The 17,761-nt window shown below is 43.2% G+C and overlaps 1 protein-coding gene across 1 annotated transcript in view; it reads left to right on the forward strand.

The window, feature by feature from the left end:
• The first annotated feature begins 1,366 nt into the window (after positions 1–1,366).
• Positions 1,367–17,761, forward strand: part of RDH10 (retinol dehydrogenase 10) — a 39,521-nt gene continuing 23,126 nt past the window's right edge. Inside the window, exons 1-2 of the mRNA XM_039527313.1 lie at positions 1,367–2,443; positions 3,336–3,574. Of these exons, the coding sequence (XP_039383247.1) occupies positions 2,152–2,443; positions 3,336–3,574 (531 nt within the window). The 5' untranslated portion in view covers positions 1,367–2,151. The remainder of the gene's footprint in view (positions 2,444–3,335; positions 3,575–17,761) is intronic.

A 17,761-nucleotide genomic window follows, 5' to 3' on the forward strand; every position in this document is an offset into this window, starting at 1 on the left:
ATGTCCCGATTTTATAGGGACAGTCCTGATTTTTGGGTCTTTTTCTTATATAGGTTCCTATTACCCCCTCACTGTCCGGATTTTTCACACTTGCTGTCTGGTCTCCCTAGTCCTACTGAAAACAATAGAACTGTGTGTGTAGTGAGGTACCATTCAGTGGAAATAAGTGTTATGCAATTTGTCCCAAAATAATCAACAGTGTTACTATCTATTATTTTAATTGATCTGTTTTGTTTGTTTTGCTAGGTGTTAGCTATTTTATTGTAAAATGTTGAATTAATAATAATACATTGGCATTTAAACAGCAGCTATGTTAGTATTATAGATGTACAAACAAATGATAATACTAATTTATACTAGTACAGCACCTTACACTCATGAATCTTATTAAAACTAGAGTAAATAACAGGAGCATTAAAAATACATGCACAAGCAAATGTTCAATTAAATTGTTATATTAGAATAACTATCGTCCTATAGCTAGAATTTGACTAACAATAATATGCTGAACTTTTTTCTGTGTCGAACACTGCAAACTGGTTCGTACGTCTGCTTACACATCACCCTTCCAACAGTGGGCTCGCCCGAGAAGCAATGTGGCCGGTGATGACTACAAGTCCCAGCATACCAAGTAACACCTTGGCCACGGCTCCAGGACGTGTTGGAAGGCTGCAGCCGTATTGCATGCTGGGACATGCAGTCCCTGAAAGTCGCCAGACTCAAGATGGCGCATTACCCCCTGGGCCCTGTATGCAGAGGGAGCCGCTTTGCATTCTGGGACATGTAGTCCGTTCCTGTTCCCTCCTCTAGCTAGAAGATTTGGAGGACAGTCAGGACTCGCGTTTCTAACCCAACCGCGAGGTCCCTGCCGTGGAGCGATGCGTCCGGTGTCGCCTGACGGAAAGTGGGACCGAAAGTTCCGCGGAGCAGGGGGGGGGGGAGATGTGAGTGGCGGGGGCTCGGGCACGTATCGCTGTGCGAGGCGCCGTGTGTGTCTCAGGCGGCGGCGGCGGCGGAGGAGAGCGGCGCTGGGCTGGTCGCGGGGAGGTGGTGGGGGTGCTGGCACCACTGGGGAGGGAGTTGTTGCTGGGTCTGGGCCCGCGGGGGCGGGCCCTGGCGTGCATGGGCGGATCCCACCGACTCCCCGTGAGTGCGGTGGGGGAGGAGATGGGGTGGGGAGCGCACGGAGAGGGGCTGGCGGGGCAGCCGCGGACCTGGTGGGGCCTGGCGGTGAGGAAGGGGTGGGGCTGTGCCGGCGGGTGGGGGGTGCGGTGGAGGCGGAAATGGGCTGGGGGAAGATCTGGGAATGCAGAGTGGGCTGGGCTGGGCTGGGGGAGGGCCTGGGAATGGGGTGGGGGAGGGGACCGGTTTCCCAGCCGTGGGTATATAGCGCGCGGAGCGTGGAGATGCTCCCTTCCAACCAGTGGCGGGGTGCAGAGCGCCGGAGGAGGGAGCTAGGCAGGGGCGAAGGAAAGGGAAACCCGGCGCCTAGTTCCCCGGCTGAGCGGTGGAGGTGGCCCCTCACCCTGCGCTAGTGATCGCTTCTCCTCAGCCAGTGCCAGCGGCGGCGAGGGGGGAGCTAGCCCCGGCTGTCGGCAAACTTAGGGCGGCTCGATTGGGTGGCTGAACTTGCTGGCTGGCGTTCGGCGAGGAGCTGCCGCCCTGGGGGAAGGAGATCTGGTAGCGCAGAGGGAGCTTGTTCCTCTTCAAAGTCTCCCTGTCCTCAGCCCTGTAGCCAGCGCTGCAGGCACAGCGGCTCCCGAGCAGCCAGAGGAGGCAGCAAGCGCCGCGGTTCCCAGGCAGTAGCAGCCCCAGGTGCCTGCAGGCAGTGCGGAGCCTGGACAGTGCTTAGTGTAGGGGATAGTGGGTCCCTAGGCTGCTTCTCGCCTCCTTTCCTCCTCTGGCTGCCGCTTTGCGCGGCCCCTTGCTCTGTAGGCTGAGCGGACTGTGCCACGGTTGCGGGTGTCCCTTAAGTTCATTGGGCTCCGCGCGGCTTTTCTCGGGGGGCTGATCTTTGCTCTTTGGAGAGGGGCTGCGGGACCCGTTGGAGCACAGCAGGCAGGCGCCCCTGTACTAGGGCACCGGAGACGCCCCTTCCCGCGGTAGGCAGCAGGGACTGTAGCTGAGCCCTTGGGGGACAGCGCTGCAAGCATGAACATCCTGCTGGAGTTCTTCGTAGTCACTTTCAAAGTGATCTGGGCGTTCGTGCTGGCTGCGGCCAAGTGGCTGGTGAGGCCCAAGGAGAAGAGTGTGGCGGGGCAGGTATGCCTCATCACCGGGGCAGGCAGCGGCCTGGGCCGCCTCTTCGCCCTGGAGTTTGCCCGGCGCCGAGCGCCGCTGGTGCTGTGGGACATCAACACCCAGAGCAATGAGGAGACGGCAGGCATGGTGCGCCACATCTACCGGGAGATCTCCGAGGAGGCGGCTGCCGCTGCCCGCCAAGGTAACTGCGCGGCCCGCCTCAGGCAGTGACATGCTGTGGCATGCTGCCACAGCCCCTTGCTTGAAGTGGTTTCCATCATATACAGGGCTTTACAGTTTGGGTCAATGGCTCTCAGTACCCACATTATACAAATTGTTCCAGCACCCTTGGTGAGGGGAAAGTACCCAGTTCATAATGTGTGGGCAGTGTTTTGTGGCAGGGGGCATTTCTGGAGATGGCTTCTGCAGGGCTCTAGTATTGCCATGCTATTATTTTTGTGCAACTGTGTCCTAACTTCCCATAAAACTATCTTTCACCTGCTTCAGGAAGGATAGCTAAATGATGTGCTTACAAGAAAATCACCTGCATTATCACAGTGGTGGTCCTCCTGCCAAGAAAGGAAAAATGGTAGTTAGAGCTGAACATCCAGAGGGGATATTTCTGGGATTCTTTAGTCCTTGTGATTATTTCCTGACCATACTTCCTGATGGTGACCAGGGGAACGGTTTGTGACTTAAACCAAGTTGGATTTGGCATTGTCCTACAAACCCAGCTGTAAGCAAGGATTTCATCCCCCACCCACAATCACTCTCATCTGACCACCCAGGAAGGAGTGGGGTTTGTGTGCTTGTATCTCTTGCTAGAAAGAGAGATTCATGAGTGGAAGAGCACAGACCATTTTCATCAGTATAACCTTTGATTCAGACAGCTGCAAGTAAGCCTGGAGCCTCAAATTTACCTTTTTCAGGCAGGAACAGTAAATATAGGGTTTGTTTACTGTGATGATGCCAAAGTAAATAGAACTCTTAAAGTGTAATGGATGAGTGTTTACTCTCTTTCTTCTTTGTGTGACTTTTTACCTGAATGTTGAGATCTAATTGAGAATGTAACCTTTCTATTCTGGATTCCTTAGCAACTGGAGATGGTGAAGAAGAGGTGCTGCCCCACTGCAACTTACAGGTTTATACATATACCTGTGATGTGAGCAAGAGAGAGAATGTCTACTTGACAGCTGAGCGGGTCCGCCAAGAGGTTGGAGAGGTCTCAGTCCTGGTTAACAATGCTGGTGTGGTCTCTGGGCACCATCTCCTAGAGTGTCCTGATGAGCTTATTGAAAGGACCATGATGGTTAACTGCCATGCACACTTCTGGGTAACTATACATTTGTTTATGCTTCACTTTTGTTCAGTTTATTTTGGGAAGGGTGTTCTGTCACTTAGTTTTGTATATGAATTTGCACTTATACATACAATCTACCACTCTTTTGGATTATTACCCAATAGGGTTGGAGAGTGGCAAGGGAAGAATAAATTTTTGTATCAGCCATTTCATTGTAAAATCAATGTGTTACATGACTTTCAGTAGAACATTTTCTGTAGGAACAACTTCTGAATAATCTTGTCTGCTGCTTTCAATTAATACTTTTTGTAGCCTTGTACTGGCATTTTAGCAGCTTTAAGATAACACTTGATGCTATGGTATTGATTCACCGGTTTCTCAAAAAATACTTAAATATTTCTTAAAATTTAATATTATTTCTGAGATGTAGCTAAAATTGGCTATAACGCAAATTGTAACTTTTGAAGACTTGGCAGGGAGGAGAAGAGAACCTCAAAGGAAAACCAAGCTAGAAAGTCTTTATCAGAAATCTTGCATATTTGTAATTATAACTCATTCTCCAGAGTAAACCATTAGTAGTAAAATAGAGCTACATGGATTCTTGTGTGATGTTGTTTTAGTAACTGAAGAATACTAAATGCTAAATTCTCATTGAATTTTGTTCGGGTTTTTTTGTTTTTTTTTTTTGTATTCATTTCAACGGATTTATATAAAACTAGAATGTTAAAGCAGGGTATGGTACACACTGGGCCTGCATTACCTGTCAGTCTAAGTCCACAGCATTAGAATTGTCCTTTGGTCCTTCAAATAAGGTTATGAAATTTACTTCCAAAACAGTCAAAGAATTAAGCAATCTGAAATCTACTTCAGCAGATGCCTGGTAGATTATTCCTGCATGTGTAATATTAAAATCTTGTGAAATACATGGTGTACAGAAACTTCACATGCCTCTTTACTGTAACTTTTTAACATAGAAGTTAAATGCTGTTTCATAACCCTAAAGGAGCCCCTTCAAATCAGCACTGCGAAACACTTAATAGCAGAGCAATCTCTTTTTCCCAAGTATTGTAGAACTTGTCTATAAAGCGTGTTTAAACTTCAGTGCACATCAGATACTGTGTTTGGAGATTTAACGCTGAAAATATGCATTTAAAGGAAACTTGAAAAGTTTAAAAGTATCTTGTGAACTCTGACAAGAGCCAAAAACGCTGTACAGTCCACTGATAAAATTCAGTAAGTCCAACTGATGCTTACAAAAGCAAGGATGTCCACTAGCTTTAACGAGAGTTCTTGTTGTGCTTTTCAGATATGGTTTAAATACAGAATTTAGACTTCTTGGAAACTCAGTTATGACCTCACTGTACATTAAAATATGGGAGGATCCTAGATTCTCCAGCTGTTCTTCCCTCAGGCATGTAAATCAAGACACTTATTTACAGCATTGTTTCAGAGAACTTGTTTGAAGGCACACATTTTATATTTGCTGAGTTCCTAACAGCTATGGGAAAACCAAGTTAGACTTAAGCTCTTTTTGTGATATTTTTCCATTTAAAAGGAAACTTCTTCCAAACCCTGAAGCAGTCAAACTTTTTGTATTGGAATGCTTGTTTTAAATTGTATTAGCCTAAAGGCAAAAGCTACTGCAAGATCAGTGCTGGGGGTCTCCTGAACTTGGATTCACTAAAAATTTTAAGGAGCTGTCCCTCTTTGTTTAACGGAGGACTTGCTTGTATATACTCCTTCTCTAGATCAAGAGATCAGCTTGTGTCCTACGTTTTTAGCTTTTTTTGGTGAGGTGAGGGGATGCTTGGCAGTTTTTGGTGTTGGCAGAGCTGTTCTCCTCCCTATCCAGGTCACACAGATGGCTGGTTTTACCAAAAGTGGGTGGACCCTTTTATGTTTTTGTTTTTTAAACTAACTCATAAGGTACCATCTGAAACAGCCAGATCGGGAGGTGTGTGTGTGTGTGTGTGTGTTAATGCTGACTTTAACTAGGACAATGTGTCTAGATGTGTGAAGTCAAACTTTTTCATGTCAGCTAAATTGTTGGTACAGCTGCAAAACTTAGTGCTCCAGAGCATTTGTGTAGACTTATGACTGTCCTTGGAGGGTGTTTAGTCCCAAAAACCCATGAGTGAATTACAATAAGACACATTCCTTGTCATGTGACTTAAAATATTGACACAATATTATAAAAGGAAAATTCTTCCCACTTTCTCAAACACTCTGATGTTTCAGTGCACCTGTCTATGAATAACTGAAAAAATACGACTTTGGCATTATCCTTCTAAAATTAGTGAAATGGACACAATTTTTTTGGCTGCAAACTGCTAGTAAATTGAACAAATGGTAGCTGCTGATACAAAATGAGAAGGCTGTTTAATTTTTCCAGCATGCGGGGAGTGAAAGGCATGTCATATATCTTCTGTTGTGAGCCAGCTCAGCCTGTACCATGTCACAGACTGGCAAGACCTAAAGCTTTGGTGGCATGCCACAGCCAAAATATACCTTTCATTTTGCTGATGTGCATGATTTGCATAGTACTTTCTATGGGAGTTTTATATATCATGTGTCACCACTGCATTTAACTATTGCAATCTTTACTGAATACCATGATCAATGTGTTCTGAATACATGTAATTCAGTTTTCAGATAATGAGAATGCTTCTGATATTGAAAATCATTAAGGGACACTAAGTATGCTGTTGTATAAACAAAGCTTGCACTTGTTGCATCCCACAGGTGTATAAAACTTCAGCATGTTAATGTAATGTCTCTTCTCCTTACACTCTCTTACAGTGGTTATGATTTACTTAGTCATCCCTGTTGTTCAGTTCCAGGAATTTACTCTTAAATTCCCCACCAGACTTTTTCTCTCCCAGTGATGATGGGCCAGAACTTCGGTTTGATAAACTTCAGGTCACAATGCAAGACTTATCTGTTTGGTTAGCCCTCCTTAACTGATGACTGGATCATTCCTATTACTTGGTTATTTGTTTTACAATAAAGACCAATACTTGATGAGGCACCCAAGTGCCTAAGCAAAGGGGGACTGTATAAACAACAAAACAAATTGCAGTAAATAGGAATCTTTCTTATTTGTGGTATATATTTGGTTAAATGTTATTTCATATTGGAACAGTCTTTCAGATTCTTTTGAGACGTTTTTTTCCAAGTACATATATGATTAAGATTATGCTATTTCCACATCAGTAGACATTTGGCGTCTACTAGGAACTTTTTTAGGTCTTGTTGCTAGAATGAAAACTCTTTACAAAATGCTCTAATATAGCAAAATACTAAAATCTGAAGACTAAAATATCTGTGGCACAGATCTTTAAGACCCAAATCTGAGGGAGATTGGTCTGGTAGTAATTCTGCTGGTTTTTCTGCCATGTATGGATTTTCCAAAACTTTCAGCTTAAACTTACCTCTTCTAAAGAAATAGCATCTTGCCCGTCACAGGAAGATGAGCTTTCTCTTTGACTAACCAAAAGGGGGAAGCAAAAGCATTTACTCCAGAACTGGAGTTATTCTCCAGAATTTTTATACAGGATCCTACCTTGGAAAGACTTTCACACATGTTTAACTGTGCTATGAGTACTAAGTGTGTAAGAATATATATGTCTTTGTGGAATTGGAGCCTAAATCTTTGACAGACATATTTATATTGATATAGTAGGTAAGATAGCCTACTGTCTGAAAAGTTCTCATTAGTTATCTCCTTCCTGAGCAGGGAATTCTTCTCTGTGAAATGCCTAAAGCCTATGATTTTAAATGTTTTGTTCAGGAAATTAAAAGCCAGCCAGTACAAACTGCATAATGTAGTGTTTAATAAATCTAATGCATACTCATGCAGTTGCTCTACCTATAGTACTTTCCAAAGGCTTGTGATGCAGGTGTGTCTTGTAGTTACTGTCAATCTTGTCTTGTTCAATAGTCAGAAACTTTTAGTACTGTTCAGTAAAGTCCATATTTTAGCTATAGAGCTTGCTTTTTTTCTTGTAACTGTTGACACCTATGCTAAATTTTTCTCATTGAAATAGTCATGTACAAATGTGCCATATTTCAAATCACCTTTATATAAATGTTTATATTTTCTCTGTATAAATAATGTGCACATATATTTAAATATGCAAGTCTGCAAATATTCCTGGCTTCATGTTTTGAGGGCTGTGTACATAGTGATTTATGGCAGATAACTCTTTTTTAGATTTTCTTTAGTATTTTTACTATGTATGTTTAACTTTAAATGCATATGCTAGTCAGTTAAGATGCTAAATAGCTGTTCCACTTGTGTTCAAAATGGTAAATATAGGTAGTCTTAATAGTGCATCTACAGCTCCTAATAACTAATTTTGTCCTCAGAAGTACAAGACTGCAAAAGGGATGCTTACTTAATAGTACTTGCAGTACTTGCCTGCTTTTAACAGTGAACCAAGTCAAGTTCTGTCCCATCCCAAATGTGTGAGGGAAGAAGTATGATCCAACCTGGCTTCCATCACAATTGACTTTTCTCCCCTTTCCTGCACCTTAGAGTCAGTTGATTTAAGGAGTTGACATCTGGTCAAAAGACCCTGTCCCCAGACATGTCCTAACTTGCTAGACTGCTTACATGATGATGGGCTACTGAGCGAACAGTTGTCTTGGTTCTTGACTTTGCTAAATATATTAGTGCTTCTATAACAACACAAAAAATGTTTCTCTGCAATATAGTAGATCTTTCAGAAGTGGCAACCTTTCAGAAGTGATGTGCCGAGTCTTCATTTATTCACTCTAATTTAAGGTTTTGCATGCCAGTAATACATTTTAGCATTTTTAGAAGGTCTCTTTCTATAAGTCTAGAATATATAACTAAACTATTGTTGTATGTAAAGTAAATAAGGTTTTTAAAATGTTTAAGAAGCTTCATTTAAAATGAAATTAAAATGCAGAGCCCCCAAGACCAGTGACCAGGACCCAGGCAGTGTGGGTGCCACTGAAAATCAGCTCGCATGTCGCCTTAGGCACGCATGACATAGGTTGCCTACCCCTGCAGTAGATGTTAGTTTGGAATGCACCTGCTACAATAGGAAAAGTATCCCCTGTGTCCTATGCAAACATCTTGCCCTGTCATGAAAAAGCAAACTATAATAATCTAAGTAGGCCCAAAGAACATCAACAGGCTTATAGAAACTTTCTCATGGAAATGCCATCTGAATAGTTCATTGGAGGGATCCATAACAATGTGACAACTTCTTGAGGCTGCAACCGTCATGTTGGGTGGAGAGGACTATGTGAGTGACCAAAATGGGTACATTCAACATGTTCCATGGTTCAGTTGTGTCTGCCCTTGGTAATAGCATATAACTGCTTTGCCAAAAGTACTATTTAGTAACTTAATTATTGGTTGTCTTTGCCCTCAGTGATTACTATCTTAAGCTTTTCTATAGTGTCCGCTTACTATAGTATCCTACTACAATCAGGGGCGGCTCTACCTTTTTGGCCGCCCCAAGCACTCATGCGTGGGAGGCGCCCCTGGAGCCACGGGAGCAGCGGACCTCCCGCGGGCATGACTGCAGAGGGTCCGCTGGTCGCGCGGCTCGGCTGGACCTCCCGCAGCTGCGGACGGTTCGCAGGTCCGGCGGGAGGTCCAGCCGAGCCGCGAGACCAGCGAACCGTCTGCAGTCATGCCTGCGGGAGGTCCACTGGAGCCGCGGGACGAGTGCCTCCTCCGCAGTCATGCCTGCGGCAGGTCCGGTCCTCCCGGGGCTCCGGTGGACCTCCCGCAGGCGTGACTGCGGCAGGTCCGCCGGCCCAATCTGCTGCCCCCCCGGGAAAGGGCCGCCCCACGCGCGTGCTTGCCGCGCTGGGGTCTGGAGCCGGCCCTGACTACAGTGTCTGAATGATGGCCAGGTAAATTGGGTTACTGCTAACTATGGTGAATTGTGGTGGCTGACTGGTTCAGATGCTAAGCTAAAATCCTGAAGGTCATTGGTTTGAGTCTCAATCACATGCTGAACAGGCACCACCAGTTTACCCTGCTGCAAAAGGAGTACTTGATCCATTGGGTTAGGGCAACTAAAGGCAGTTGAACATGATGCTGGCCACATCACTCCCTTATGTACCAGTGGTTATGAAACTGGCGTCCCTTAACTGCATCAGCTCAGTGAGCCATTGGCTATGGGGAACTCTTGACTTTGACAAACTAGTGCTCTTTCAAATCTAATGTTTGTCTTGTCACTAACCCAATCTCTCAAAAGGAAATCTGGTTTCCAGCAAAGATAGTTGAAAGGATTACGTATTTGCAAGTGTTCCTATGTTCTTTCTGGTCCTTTTGTTGGATATAGTCTTGGAATTCTGCAAACTACAGTCATACAGGACATACATAACCTTCTGCCAGGTGCTGATGGCAGCAAAAAGGGCTGGGTTCCGTTTTCTAGACTGGGGTTTCCTTAAATGCTTAATTAACACCAGCTTGAACCTCCACCCAGAAACCTGGGAATCTATATACACCATCCTAGGTGCCCCTAGTGGGCAATTCTTCCCCACTCACAAGCACTGAGTGCAGAGGTTTACAGCAACGAGAACTTTGGTGTGTGGGGTAGGGGGGGGAGGGGAGAGAGACAGAATGAATTGGTCTCAACAGTAATCCCAACCTCAATCCTCCTTTGGCCGTTGTAAATTGCTAATGTGCTCTGACCACTTCTATCCTCTCCACTCACAGTTAATTGACCTCGGTTGGAGAAGTCCAAGGATTCTAGCAAGGTGCTGCCTTGGCTTCTCTGGGGGTTTTATTACCTAACCCAGCTGGAATGATTTCAGCTTTAATTGTTGGATAGGGAGGTCTGTGCCAGAGTCCATAGGGTAGGCTGCTGCCTTCTCTCTGACTTCAGCCCAAGTTACCTAGCTGTACTGCTGCTCTGTGCTCTCCATCCCTTCTGAGCTGTCCGTTGCCTTGGAGAAGCTGCTTCTGCTTCTGCCAGTCTGCACTGCTGGTCACCTTGCAGCTGCTGCCCCTAATGCTTTGCATTGTCTGGTGTAACCAATTTGCCTCTACTCCCTCAAAGCTGCCATCACTTTGCATTATCCAACAGTCCCAGCTTAGCTGTTAGGGAGGGATCTAGGACACTTGATAGATAACAAGGAGTCTTTTTCCTCTTCCTGTAGCTTAGTCCAGGTTTCCTTACCCAGCACGTTGGACAGCTGTTATTTCCCAGCAAGGTCAATTGCATTTAACTGCCCCCAAATGCAAAACTTAACATTTATCAAAATGCCCCAAACCTTCACATAACTCAAATGCGAATAAGGCCCTGCCCATTCAGTCAACTCTCCTTGCTCTGATCGTGGCAGAGAGCTTCCTTGCCTGTGGAGCTCATGGCCATCTGTATCTCTTATGCAGCCGTTGGCCTCTCTTCTCCTACTTCACCAACAGGTGACAGCACTGAGTCCCATTCTCTGTCATTCTTGGGTCCACAGGTCTTACATACACACAATGTATAATGTGCTACTTGGCAACATCTCTAGTGAAGCCCCAGCAAGATTCTCAGGCTTCATCTTCATTATAAACACTGCAGTGGCACAGCTGCAGTTGCCACACTGTAGTGCTTCAGTGTAGATACTACCTATGCTGATGGGAGGTGTTCTCCTGTCACTGTGGTTAATCTACCTCTCTGAGAGGTGATTGCTAGGTCAACAGCAGAATTCTTCCCTGAATCTAGCACTGCCTACACTGGGGGTTAGATCATCTTAACAACATCGCTCACCGGGGCGGAGGGGGTGGTGCAGATTTTTCACACCCCTGAGAGCCGTCGTTGGGTTGACCTACCTTTTTAGTGTAGACCTGACCTTAGCCATAGCAATGGGAGGATTAGAGATTCTGTAAGTACCATTAGTCATTTGTGACTCTCAAGAAAACACTTTTATATAGGGAAATTTATTAAGCTTCGATCTTCTCATCTTCAGGAAATGTAGTTTGGAAAACAACATCCTTCAGAGATGGAAAATAGGACTTAATGAAAACATTTTTTCTTTAGATTGCTGGACATTTATTTCTGGAGCTTGAGTAGCCAATAGAGCTGTCTTGCAGTAAAGCTTTTTTCTTTCAGCTGTGTTGTTTTTGCAGTCTGTATGAATCTTGTGTAGTCTTATGCTGAGGACAATCAAATTGTCACCATATAAATTTGCAGGCCTTAACAGGCAGATGTCCACTAGAAACAGTACACAGGATGTCTATTTATCTTGCATTAGTCTTTTTTTTAATACTTCTAGACCACAGGCCCCCAGCAATCATCTGTCTTCATGGAGCTGAAGGTCCTTCTGTGTGGTTCTTCAAAAATAAACAAATTTAAAAAACCCTCAGTGCCTATTTATATGCTTAATCCAAGGTTATAGAAGAGCATGTGTGTGGCAGTGTTCTTGACACAGTCAAGACAAAGATGACTTTTCAGACCATATATCATTTCCCTTGAGAACAGTCAGCAAGCATAGCTAACCAGGTTGAGTGCAAAAAAGTCTTAGTTCTATGAAAAAGCCCTTCTAAATGTTGCCTTATATACAGACTATGCAAACTCAAGCATGCATAATTGAATTCCAGAACTGTTATCTACTACTCAACTCTAGCTGTGGTACAGATGTTGCAGAACACTACTCCCTGAAGTCCATTGATGCTGTCTGTTCAGTTGTGGTTTTCTGTTGTCTAGTATCATCAGACATCTGTGATAACAAACTTGTAGTTGTATATTGAGATGCATAAACAAAATGATCCACAGTAGTTAGCTTCTGTCTTTAGTTAGGACTGCTTCTATCAAGGCAGTTAATAAGTGTTTTGAAAACAGCCTTTGAACATGCTACCACCAAACCTCCTGGTCACAAGCTTTCCCATGTGTACTAGGGCCTTTGCACTGATCCTGCTTTGCAGTAATTAATCCTTTTTTTTAATGCAGATGCAGCACTGTTGCTCTTATATCAGAGGCTGAAAATTGCATTGGTCTGGAACTTGCTATACTTAGTCCTGCACTGGTGCAAAACAGTACTGGCAATTGGATGACCACTGTAAACTTTAAGGTTCAATATCTTGTGAATCAGCAGGGCTGGTAACATTTTAGCTGTCTTGTGGTGTAAAACATTTGATTGTAGCTCCAATGAGTTATGTCAAATATGAAACTGCCATTCAGATTAATATCTTACTTTTTCCCCACTTCAACTATGACATGACTTCAGCAACTGCTATTTCAAACCACAAGTGCTAGAAGCTAATGTTCTACGCAAATTGGAAGAAGTTTGAAGTCTGGCCTATTGACGTGGTAGACAGAAACGATTCTCAAACTGGCTTAGGAACTATTGGTGTCTAAGTACTGGGTTGTGGTCTATGGACAGCTGGTTGATTATTTGGTTTACCCCTGTCTCCAGCTGTTAAATTATATGAAGATGACAAAAATGCATAGAGTCTGTACTGCTTTTCTAATATTCCATGTAAACAATTGCAAGTGTCTCAGACGAGTTAACAACTGCATATCAAAGGGGAGGTATTCCTGAAGCCTATGTCTGTTAAGATGTGGTCTGTGACATGCTATTCTGAGAACCTTAGGAATAGAGTATTAATCTAATTTTAGGTTTCAGAGGGGTAGCCGTGTTAGTCTGTATCAGCAAAAACGAGGCGTTCTTGTGGCACCTTAGAGACTAACAGATTTATTTATTTATCTAATGTTAGTGGCTGGTGGCTCTACCAGCTGCTAAAATAAAGCTGGAATTGGAACTGGAGTATGTCATAAGGAAGTAAGACAGTAGGAGTCAGACTTTCAGGTCTCCCATGACCTGTCAAGGCCACAAACAGTTTAGCAAATAATATGAATGTTTTTGGGATTTGTAATCTCTTCTTAAGCACTGGTCCTGGACGAATGATCAGAGGGAATTTAAATCCCTGTCTCTTATGGAAAGAATCAGCAAAATAAACAATATCTGAACAAAGGCATCAGAGAAATTATAGGATTTGGGGAGTTGAGAATTTGGGGAAGCAGGGGAACCTAAATTACTGTGGTCTTTCCCAGTGAGGTGCCTCATCCTCACTAACAATATATGCAAAAAGAACAATGAAGTGGGTTTGAGCCCAAGTTTATGCCCAGATACATTTTGTTAGCCTCTAAGGTGCCACAAGTACTGCTCGTTCTTTTTGCTGATACAGACTAACACGGCTACCCCTCTGAAACCTAATAATATATGATTAGATTTTTCACTGCTTTAGGGAAACGTCTGGTTACAAAGGTAGGATACATGGCTTTCATGTGGCTGGGGAATACATTGTGTCCTAATGAAAGTTTGGAACAGAAGATTTTCATCCACAGGCGGCAGAGGATTAGAAAACAAAACTGGGTTGTCTTTGTGGCAGTGGAGAGTGCTCATGAAGCAGCTACCTGGTTGGTTCTCATGTAACCATGTTTACACATTCACAGACTTGCTGATATCTACTTTCCACTTTAAAATGGTCCCCTAACTTAATTCTTCTTCTTAAGTAGGATCTTTTTATCTGCTTCATTCAGAGGTGAAATGCCATCTCCCATTGCAGAAGGGTGTTGGTAAGGGAAAAGGGGGAAGACTTCCCTTCATTGACATTTCTCTTTCCACTTTGAATTAGCAGTACTTCATTAGATTCATCAAGCTGAAACTACATATGAAAATAGATTTGATCATTAAGTATATGACTAAACATATTTACCATGTTTTGGGGCTTGTATACTCTTATACTGTGCAACATCATTGAGGTGTGAAATCTCATGTGAGCAAAATTCAGCTACCGTTGGCTGATTGGATCAATGCTGTTTAATGTCTTGATTCTTGGTAACTTAAAAATACACTCCACAACACATCTGGTTTTATTTTACAAATACTTGCGATATCAGATTATTGCTTGATTATAAGCAAATGATCACAGCACACCTCTCTAAAATAAGAGTGGCCTGTTCATGTGCTTTGAGTAAAATTAGATCAATTATGATGTGACTAGGATTATGCCTCACATGATACCAAACATTCTGCACATCAGTGTTTGCTCTCTTTTTAATGTGCTTTATCCACACCATGTAGTTTAGCTCTTTCTTTTATAATTCAGTCTCTCTAGCCCCTCCAGTTACTTCTGTTAAACAAATTCAAGGAATATGGAGGCTGTATTCACCTGCCCAGTCACTTGCATTTTTAGCCCTGCAGATTTAGACAATCCAGTTTTAGAGTCCTTAGGGCATTATTGCTTTCCAGGTTTCTCTATTCTATTCAAAGTTGTGTTTAGAACAACTTTCTTCCATTGACTTCACTTGTATTTTTCAAGTGAATCACTTTGTGGTGGCTTGCAAATTTCTAACCTTTCTAGGTCCTTTTGCATGGGGATCAATGACACATGCCTCACTTTTTTTTTTCCCCCCAGTCTCTTCATGTTTCCTTAGAATCATAAAAGTTTAGGGTTGGAAGAGACCTCAGGAGGTCATCTAGTCCAACCCTCTGCTTTAAAGCAGGACCAACCCCAACTAAATCATCCCAGCCAGGGCTTTCTCAAGCCAGGCCTTAGAAACCTCTAAGGATGGAGATTCCATCACTTCCTTTGGTAACCCATTCCAGTGCTTCACAACTGTCCTAGTGAAATAGTTTTTCCTAATATTCAACCTAGACCTCCCCCACTGCAGTTTGAGACCATTGCTCCTTGCTCTGTCATCTGCCACCACTGAGAACAGTGAGCTCCATCCTCTTTGGAACCCCCCTTCAGGTAGTTGAAAGCTGCTATCAAATCCCCCTCACTCTTCTCTTCGGCAGACTAAATAAGCCCAGTTCCCCCAGCTTCTCTTCATAAGTCATGTGCCTCAGCCCCCTAATCATTTTTGTTGCCCTCCGCTGTACTCTCTCCAATTTGTCTACATCTTTTCTGTAGTGGGGGGCCCAAAACTAAACACAATACTCCAGATGTGGCCTTACCAGTGCTGAATAGAGGGGAATAATCACTTACCTCGATCTACTGGCAGTGCTCCTACTAATACAGCCCAATATGCGGTTAGCCTTCTTGGCAACAAGGACACACTGCTGACTCATATCCAGCTTCTCGTCCACTATAATCCCCAGCTCCTTTTCTGCAGAACTGCCGCTTAGCCAGTCGGTCCTCAGCCTGTAGCAGAGCATAAGAGTCTTCCGTCCTATGTGCAGGACTCTGCACTTGTCCTTGTTGAACCTCATTAGATTTCTTTTGGCCCAATCCTCCAATTTGTCTAGGTCACTCTGGACCCTATCCCTACCCTCCAGTGTATCTACCTCTCTCGCCAGCCTAGTGTTATCAGCGAACTTGCTGAGGGTGCAATCCATCCCATCATCCAGATCATAAATGAAGATGGTGTACAAAACCAGCCCCAGGACAGATCCCTGGGACACTCAGCTTGATACTGGCTGCCAACTAGACATCGAGCCATTCATCACTCCCTGTTGAGCCCGACAATCTAGCCAGCTTTCTATTCACCTTATAGTCCATTCATCCCATCCATACTTTTTTAACTTGCTGGCAAGAATACTGTGGGAGACCGTATCAAAAGCTTTGCTTAAGTCAGGCTATATCACGTCCTTCCAAGTTCTAAAATTGGTATAGCTTGCAGATTTCATTAATATGCTGTTGACCTTCTCTTCCAGATAACTTAATAAAGACGGTCTTCCTAAGTGAGCATTCTTCTCTAATGCATTCTTCAGGCTGATAATATGGCTACCACATGTAAAATGGAAAGTGTCCTGCCTTTTGAGAGGCAATTTGGCTAATTCTGCATTTTCATCCTCTGGAATACTCGAGGCTCTGATGCCAAGCTCAGTATGCAAATTTAAGCAGCTGTTATGGTTGTCCTTTGACTGACTATAATCCCAGACACAACCTTTGATATTGCATATCTTGACTTTGTAATTTAGGGATAGCAAGATTTTTGTGTGTATGGGATGGGGGTAGTGTCAGAAGAGTTTAATTAAACTTCTTTTGACTAGTCGTCTTACCGCTTTTTTAAAAAATGGAGATTGGGCACAATGGGTCAAATTCTGCATCTTATTGTACCACTAACAAGCTATGGGTGTAACTGAGGCCTAAACTTTGCCCTTTGTCTCTAATGTGGTGCAAAACCACATTCTATTTGTATGATTATCTGTTTTGTACTCCTTTCCCTACAGCAGCCTGTCCACATAACTGATCTCCTCTCCTCCCTCCCACTTCTTAAAATAAATAAATAAATAAATAAATGCTTGCTACTTAATTGCAGAACCAAGCTTTTGAGGCTCAATCCATCTCCCATGGAAGATAATGGCAGTCTTTTCACTGACATAAGCAGAAGTTAAATTGGCACTTGATACTGTAAGCTTTTCCTCTGAGCTTCAACATTTTAGTCTGCATAAGGTCTTTCAAAGTGTAGTTACATATGTGTAGATTGTTGAAGCCTTTCTGAAACTGGGGAAAATGCTTACAGTGAAGAAAATATTAAACATTTTATAAAACAAGTGGATGGGTTCTTAAACTCACAACATTGCAACAAATTATTTCATGAATGTTTTGCCCATGTAAATAATTAAACTTTTTCAGTGAGTGAGAGAAGTGGCACCTTACCACTAGTTCATAGTGTTAATCAGATTGAGACTCAACACCAGTGAACTGTCACAACTGAAAATGGAAGACTAATAGGCTGAGGAAATTTCCAAGAATACAGGAACAAATGTGTAGTGGAAAAGTGACTATTTTAACACGATCCTTTGAAAATTCAAGTTTGTTTGGCTGTTAAATTCTACACCTAAATTGGTTTGTGAATGAGCATTTGGGGTTTTTTTTCCTTCCATTTGCTGTTTGTTTAAATTTTTATGATAACTTCTCAAATATCCTGCCCATGTCCCTGACTTGGGAAAGCACTGAAGCATGTACTTACCTTTTAAGAATATGCTTAAAGTTAACCACATGCTTAAGAGTTCTATTAAATTCTGGTATTTCCCTGAATAGGATCTAAATGATCTAAAGAGCTTAATAGTCTTAAACCCTTCCTAGCCATTGCAATCTGCCACCACTTCCAATAATCTAAATTTAAAAAAACTGCTAAAGATATTGCAAGAGACCAGTAATGCAAAATCGTAGACAACATGTAGAATGATGTCCAGGCCTGCCAAATGTACTAAATACTCAGAGCTGTTATTGAAGCTCTGAGTATATGGAACTAAGTTGCAGTGATGCCGCTGAGAAATCGAAGACCAGGT

This window comes from Mauremys reevesii, linkage group 2, assembly GCF_016161935.1.
Source record: "Mauremys reevesii isolate NIE-2019 linkage group 2, ASM1616193v1, whole genome shotgun sequence".
Taxonomy (NCBI): Eukaryota; Metazoa; Chordata; order Testudines; family Geoemydidae; genus Mauremys; species Mauremys reevesii.